Here is a 7590-nt window from a genome sequence, read left to right as displayed (position 1 = left end):
GTTATCATATGAGTAATACTGAAAGAGTCTATGGTAGTTAAAATACAGTTTATCTGTGAATGACTGGTAACAAGGAGTATGACTTTTTCCAATCACGCTACATGTGAGAAGACTGTAGATGAATACTGGTCAGACCATTCAACTGAGGTATGTGGTCTTAAAACACCATTATATACCTTGTTGCCGCACCATCTTGTCGTGAGGCTATGAAAGATATAATTTCACACATCTACCATGAATGAAGAGGTATATCTTGTTTTGCAGATAAAATATATACATGGTTAGATACAGAACAAGTCATTTTTAGGCTTAGAGAGAGGGTTAGTTACACGGATAATGTTCTTTTTGCTGTGAACAGAAGGAGAAAATAATGCACGATATAATGTATAAATGCATGTCAAATACCATAATTTAACAAATGGAATCTGACAATATCTGCAAGTAGTCCTTAAAAAAAGAAGTCTAATCTTACAAGGGGACTGAAAAAATGTACTCTGAATGGATTTAAAGTTGAATATAATACTGAAACACTTCCCCTCCTGGCCTCGTTTCTCATGAGTGCAGCCAAAATTCAGAAAAAATATAAAATAATGAATGTAAAAGAAATATGAAATGAATCAACATTTTGTGCACAAAATTCATGTTGTGTCAATGTAAAAGAAAAAAAAAAAGAAAAAAAGAAAGTTGTTTCTTTAGTCATATGAATTTCTTTTATTGAAGAGAAGCAAGGTCAGTCACTTTGTTCCATTTGGTGCACTGTAAAGTAATATTGGGCCCGTAAAACAAAGCAAATTGAACACATCGTACCCATAAATCTACATTAACTAAGACATTTAACAACAGGTGAATTTTCATATAAATGAAATAAGAAAAACATAATACTTTTATTTTAGCTTTAATGTTTAATTGACCAAATATAACTTGAAAAGATACATTTGTTTGTTGATTTTATTACCAAGAACTGATTTATGGACTCAGTGGTTCCAACGTGGGGGTTGGGACAACCACGAGGGGTCACAAGACAAATTTAAAGGGCCACAAGACATAACAGGCGGGGAATTAAATGAAAAAAAAAAACTATTTCTGCTGCACCAAATGTGTGTTATTTTTCATATTTTCCTCTAATCATTTAAATGAACCAAGAAAACAAACAAACAAACAAAAAAAAGCTCACTCTTTGCTTGAACGGGTTATAACCGGTAAACATATACAATGGGTGATAAGGGGATCATAAGTAGTCACTGCTTTTTTTAAGGGGTCACAAGTCACAAAAGGTTGGGACCCACTAAACTAAATTCATCATTTAGAGTTAGAAAAGAAAAAATAAATATAAAACACACAACCAAACACACACTACTGGTGCTGTGTGTAGCATTTTGTTTTATTGCACCCATTTTTGTGGCTAACAATCACCTTCACAATGGACTCACCAGTGTTAATATACAGTATGAACGTGTGCAAATATGGAGGACATTAACGTTAACTTGACAATGATGCACTGTTGTTTAAAAATGCTACACATGGCGCTCTTTAACAGCGTCCCCTCCCTCTGAGAACTCGCGGCCTATCCCCTTGTTCATCGTCACCCCATGTCTCCTCAACTTATAAAACCACCAGGACAATGAAAATATGTAGAGCGCAAAGAATGCTGGGAAATCATAGAAGAAAACGATGACAAAGAATCCAGCAACTAAAAGGGCGCATATTAGAAGTCTGGTGATGTGACTGAACATGTATAATATACTCCACCATACGACACCATCAGACTCTTTTAATTTCTCAGAGGAGGAGCTTAGATGTTTGTGAGATGGGTGGGCTGATCGATTAATATTCTCCTTGTGGGCGACGACACAGTCTTCTATTTGTCTGTGCGTCTCCTGACAGATGACTGATCTTTCTTTTATCTGAGAGTATTTTTCCTGATCCTGTGGAGCGCACAGAGTTTGGGCTGATTTAGTCTGTGACTGCCTACTCAGGGCAGCTAAAGCGGCAGTGAGATCTTGACTGAGATGGGCACTTGAATTCAAATCTGTCTGTAATTCAGAGAGAAAGTGAGTTTGCTCTATAGAAGCGAGTGGCTGACTTCTTTCTTTTGGGGAGTATTCATTGCTACTGGTCACTGTGGCTTGCTCTAGCCCTTGACAGAGGCTTAAATTTGGATCTGTTGATAATTCTGTCATGGAAAATATACCTGAATCAAAATCATCACTGAAGTCTTTCTCAAAAAGAAGATGGCAATCATGAGTGATATCAGGTGTATCTGACAGCCTGCCCTGCATTCCATCAACAATATTTGTGTCTCCTTTAGAGGGCTCTGCTTTCTGACCAAAAACCTCTTCCCAAATCCCCCTGACCAAATCTTCTCCAAATCTTTCTATGATCATCTCCTCCAGTCTCGACTCTATCACTTCAAGCGCTACAGTATTTTCTGCTGTAATAGGTTCCTTTGTTCCCCCTGACAGTTTTTTATATTCAACACGTGGAGAGCTCTCAACTTCTGCTGACAACTCTTGTTCTTTCAATTCAGCCGGTGCATTCTTCCTCTCTCCCTGAGGGTCCTCCACATTACCCATCAACTCCCCCATTGCGTCTATCTTCAGTTCTCCAATGCTCATGCTCTCATTTTTGTCTGTCTGACTCATATCTTCCTCTGTATTTTCTGTTGTCTCAGGTTGGTGTTGAAGTTCTGTTGAAGTTCTGTCTTTCTGTGCAATGTTCTCCTTCACCATAACTTCTTCTGGGCATATTTCACTGCCTACATCCCCTTTCTTACCCTTCATAATGCCCCGTGATGATACCAGTCTCAATTCTACGACCTCCATTGGGTCTGGGTTGCATTTATCTATTGGAAAAGGTCTGAATGTATCATGGTCACTTTGGAATACCTTTACCCTTTCCCTTGATTCCACAGTGTCTGTGTCCTGTGATGATGGGTTTGTTTCCTGCTGCTCCACAATTATTCCACTACAACTCAAGCTTTTTCCTTCTTCTGTCTGATTTGAGACTAACACATGTTCACCTGTTTCACATTTTAGTACATTTTCCTCTACTTGTGTAAGTGTTGAGTCCTCCTCCTCTTTCTGAACACACAGTTCTTCCTCTGCTTGGATTGGCCTCGACTGTTTACTATGTACTTCTGAAATTATTGATGTGTTTCCCCTCTGCCAGTCTGACGAATTCAGTTGTAAAGCTTTGTTATTATGTTGCCATGCTTCCTCATCTAATACACGGATCATTTCGGCTTCTGCACCAATTAGTCTCTTTGTTTCTATGCTTTTTGTACAATAGGAATTTCCCACCACTGCCTGTCTGAATCCCTCCAAGTCTTTGTTATTTGAAGCCATATCTCTGTTTTCTGATTCATCCAAGTTGAATTCACTTTCCATTACTAGGTTTGGTCTGAAATTCTCCTCACATGTTTGGTCTGGACGGAATTCATGTGCATGTGACTGTGCAGGTCTTATTTCATTTTCATCTCCCTCATTCTCCTGTAATGGATTTTCACTCTTTTGGTTCAGCGTGAATCCCTCACATTGCTTTTCATCTTCATACCTCTGGGAGATTCCACACTCTTCTGTTTTATGTGGCCTAAATATCTCCTCTTCTGAATATACTTTATTTTCCATACGATTCGTCGTGATCCTTTCCTCTGCTCTTTGTCTGGATGTGGAAAAGACAAACCTCTCCCCATCCTTTGTCTCCTGTCTGCTTGTCTCCCTAAATGCCAGCGTGTCATCCATCGCATTGTGTGCTATACCCATAACCTCCCCTTCCCCGCTGGAAGAAAAGCCCTCGTCCAGCCTTGCTCCCTGTGAGATTCTATCAACAGTGCTGGCATTCTGAGACTCTGGCATTGCTGTCATATCTGTTGTCTTCGACTCCCCTGAGCTTGTTACTAAGTCAGCTGTATGCAGTGTGAAGGACTCATCTCCTCCTTTTCCTTCTGCTTCTACCATTATTCCTTCTCCTTCTTGCTCCCAGATTACACACTTGTGACACTCAGCTGAACTGTCAACAGAGCCCTCGGACACAGGCCTTGCCCCTTTGAGGCCAGATTCCTGCAAAGTGTCGGTTACAGAGTTTGTCTGTGACCTTTGGGATGCATCTTGTGATGCTGTGTTGTCATCGCTTGGACTGCTGACACATGCCACTGCTGGCTGGTGGTCTTCAGGGTTCAATGTGACATTAGTCAACAATGTTTCGCGTTTGTCTGACAGCAGCTGACGTGCAGCTAAGGTGAGTGCATGTAAGGTGGTGGGTGTATCTCTGCTCACCTGAAATTCTTGAAACTCTTGACTGCTTGCTGCATATTGGGTTTGGGGCTCCTTATCATTTGAGGGAGACACTGACACTGCTGTCTGCAGCCATTCTGACTCTGGAACACCAGAATGGTCCTTACAGCTTGGCCCATTAAGAAATTCTTGCCATGCATCACACACTGAGGTTTCTTTATCAGTGGTATCATCTGTGCCGTTAAGAAAGGTCTCCCACAGATCATTAACAGAAGGTGTACCTTCTATATTTTCCTCTGACGCTTGGGTCAGCTTGGAGCTTCCAGTCCACATGTCGTCCATATCAGCCGCCCCCCTCTGCTGCGGTTTATCATTGTTCCAGTCCAGTGTAAGCAGAGGAATCTGATGGTAGGTGAGGACCTGTGGATTCTCCTTGGCTTGTTTCTTGTGGTGGTTATAGAGAAAGCTGGCAGAGTCATCCCTTGGACCTGGCAAAGGCTGAGAAACCCCCTGGCCATTGGCTGAGTCATGTGAATAAGCCTTTTGTATTTGTTGTCTCGTCTGGGAGAGGTATTGCTGTACACGTGCCAAACGTTTTGCTATGTGCCGGCGTTTTACGCTATCCACCTGTCAGAAAGGTCAAAGGTCAAGCCAAGTGTTAATGCTTGAACTACTTGAACTGTAACCAGAGGCTACCAGCACAATCTTTTGTTAGTCTTTAAGGTAATCTGCTAATTTAAATACTAATTCTGGCTTGATGACAAAAAAGCTGTGTAATGGACTATTCTGTGAGTGTTCTTTGATAGGTAACATCTTGGTGATGATGTAAAGAACTGCAACACTGCTGCAACCTCAGCATATAAGCCTTTTTTTGAACTTTACTGCAAGTTTACAAGCAGGTTGCATTCATTATTAATAGTTTGCACAAGTGATTTTGGGCATGTTCTCAAGTGTCAGGGTAGCTGATGTTCCCTATCTTTCACAGACTCACTCAGCACTGTTCAGTATGATATGCATCTCTGGCTCAGTTGCCATTCATACCTTTGAAAGAACACACCTATTTGTTCACTTTATATCTACGGTTTACATCTATCTGGAGACAAATAAGAACTAGCACTGATCGTGAGTTGTTTTGTGGCAAGCTGTGTTTACTTCTGAGGGATGTTGACTTCAAAAGATAATAAATGAACCTCACCAAAGGTTTGTGTTCTTCATGGTATAAAATTGATTGTGTCTCTGCGCTGTCCACTGCCTTTCTGTTGGCCTTCTCTGCTTTATGAGTGGCCTGTGCTTCTGCAAAATAAACCACAAATGCAAGGGACAAAGTTTGCCTGCACACTCATACACACACTTAAATAAACACACACAGTCATGTACAGTGGGGTCCAAAAGTCTGAACGTGGTCTCCGACTTTTGGACCCCACTGTACAAGCACACATGCACACACACTGAAACAGTAAGTATACACACCTGCAGCAACTGTTGCTGTGTTAATGGTCTCCTTGGTCTTCTCCTCTGCACTTCCCCTCCTGCGGTTCAAAATACATTAGTAACAACATTACATAACATCACGTAAACCCATACACTTTCAGATTAAAAGGGCCACCCTCGCTCCACTAACCACCATGTCTTGTAAATTCTCAAGGCTTGTAATTGTTTCTTTAACTTGCCCGTTCCCTCTTTATCTATAGTACATCTCATCTTTATGACCAAAGTTTAGTGAAATGGCAGAATAAAGGGGGAGTCTGCGCTTTCACCTAGTCTGTGTATTTTATCAAAGAGACATCCTCAAAACTTTTTACACTGCTGTTTTTCTTCATCTCTCCTGTACTACACCTGCATCAGAACAGGCCCTTTGATACACTGTAATATGTGTAAACTGAATAGGTGTTGTGTTTGTTTCAGTGCAATCTGCACATACTTGTGCCAGCGACCTTTGAAATACGTTTGTCTGCTGCATTATTACATTTCAGTATCTTTGTGCTGAAGCAAATCAGACAAGAACATGCATACATACATAATAAAGAACTATAATTCCTAAAGCAGAAAAAGGATTGTATAGACTTTAAATGGGCAATATTTGTTCTAAAGTCCATTACTGAAAAGTTACATAACAGCCTACTGTACACACACAAAGGCACAACCAGCAAGCAATATTAGCTTGTGCTTCACTCTAATGAGAAGGACAGCACAGTTTAAAGAGAGACTCACAGCATGTTAAATGTTCAATTTTTCCACCACATTAAATGACAATTATTTTGAGACTCTCCCTGTTTCTGTTTGAGGTCTGCCAGGCAGTGACAGTAAGATCATGTAATAGCTTTACTTCTATGAAAAGTTTGCCCTGAGTGATCCAAATTACCTACATTAAATTTTAATATTGATTACTACGCTATGACATCTATTGTTGACATTTGAGGCTGACATGATTTCCTTCAGCGGGGTCATGTTTAAAAAAAGATCAGCATCAGATTCTCTCACCTGTTAGCTTTGAGACAGCTCCTCTTGCTCTTGTAGTTGGCACTTTCCTCTAGCACTTGAGGCACATGCTCTTTGGCAGTTCCTTTCTGGTGGCAGAAGAGCACATAGTTCATTTCCTTGTTGTTAGCCCAGAAAGTGCCCACCGATGTTTCATAACGCAGGCAAAAATCCACTCTGGTCCCCTCCCTCTCAAAGGGAGGAATCAGAGTATACTTGAAAGTAAATCTGTCGGTTTTCCTGTCACTGGATCCGGGCACATACTCCGCCAGCAGGTCAAAGTAGCTGTTCCAGCTATCCAGGGTGAACCGGGCATAAACAGACTTACTGTAGCAGAGGTTGACCACCCTGATGGTGCCACGGAGTGTTGTGGTTCCTGGGAGAAGCTCGATGCTTTCCAGCTCAATCATCTGCGCCTGCAGCCTTTGGTCCAGCTCCTCTGGGGAGGAGGGGACTGTAAACAGACAGGACATGTAGAATTCCTCTAAAGGATGGGTTTCCTCACTTTCAGGAGGCTGGCTGACCTCTGGCTCTGTCACTTCAACTTTGTCAAACTCCTTAACTGATACCAGGTTGAGGCCAAATGCATCAGCGAATGACACCTTCCTGCGAACGACGGGTGGGGGCTCTGGTTCTGAGTCCTCATCTGTTTCATCGTCTGTGGTGGAGCCCATGGGTGACGAGGCCTCTATTCCAACATCTTCCTGTTCCCCGCTTTTTTGCCGTACCTCCTCCTCCATCATCAGCCCATCCTCTTCCAAGGGTTGAATATACAGAGCCTCCATAATGTGTGGTGGTCTGAGAGGCAGCTGTTGGCCCGTCCTGCCGTCTGTCTGGCTCGGAGGGTGGCACAGACCAGAGTGCCCCTAGCCTGGCTGCA

General features: G+C 42.0%; 1 protein-coding gene across 2 annotated transcripts; it reads right to left on the bottom strand.

Annotated features, from left to right (window-relative positions):
- Positions 1 to 1145: 1145 nt before the first annotated feature.
- On the bottom strand, positions 1146 to 7590 carry ppp1r3aa (protein phosphatase 1, regulatory subunit 3Aa). Of its 2 annotated transcripts, XM_040153448.1 has the most exons (4): positions 6714 to 7590; positions 5703 to 5761; positions 5428 to 5525; positions 1146 to 4859 (listed from the first exon to the last, which is right to left on the bottom strand). In XM_040153448.1, the coding sequence occupies exons 1-4, from the start codon at positions 7493 to 7495 to the stop codon at positions 1515 to 1517; spliced, it is 4284 nt and encodes a 1427-aa protein (XP_040009382.1). In that variant the 5' UTR covers positions 7496 to 7590; the 3' UTR covers positions 1146 to 1514. The 2 variants fall into 2 exon arrangements, with proteins under 2 accessions (XP_040009382.1, XP_040009392.1); XM_040153458.1 differs by lacking the exon at positions 5428 to 5525 and having other exon boundaries at positions 4825 to 4859.

The sequence above is a fragment of the Xiphias gladius genome, chromosome 2, assembly GCF_016859285.1.
Source record: "Xiphias gladius isolate SHS-SW01 ecotype Sanya breed wild chromosome 2, ASM1685928v1, whole genome shotgun sequence".
NCBI classification, from domain to species: Eukaryota; Metazoa; Chordata; class Actinopteri; order Istiophoriformes; family Xiphiidae; genus Xiphias; species Xiphias gladius.
Note: the sequence above shows the minus strand (reverse complement) of the source record. Positions and strands in the feature narration are given on the sequence as shown.

What these genes read in the sequence shown, in the direction of transcription:
- ppp1r3aa (XM_040153448.1), bottom strand. Translation starts at nt 7,495, where the DNA reads ATGGAGGCTCTGTATATTCAACCCTTGGAAGAGGATGGGCTGATGATG. An exon ending in CACAGCAACAGTTGCTGCAG is followed by an intron (nt 5,526 to 5,702) that starts GTGTGTATACTT and finishes TTTATTTTGCAG; the next exon opens with AAGCACAGGCCACTCATAAA. An exon ending in ATGAAGAACACAAACCTTTG is followed by an intron (nt 4,860 to 5,427) that starts GTGAGGTTCATT and finishes CCTTTCTGACAG; the next exon opens with GTGGATAGCGTAAAACGCCG.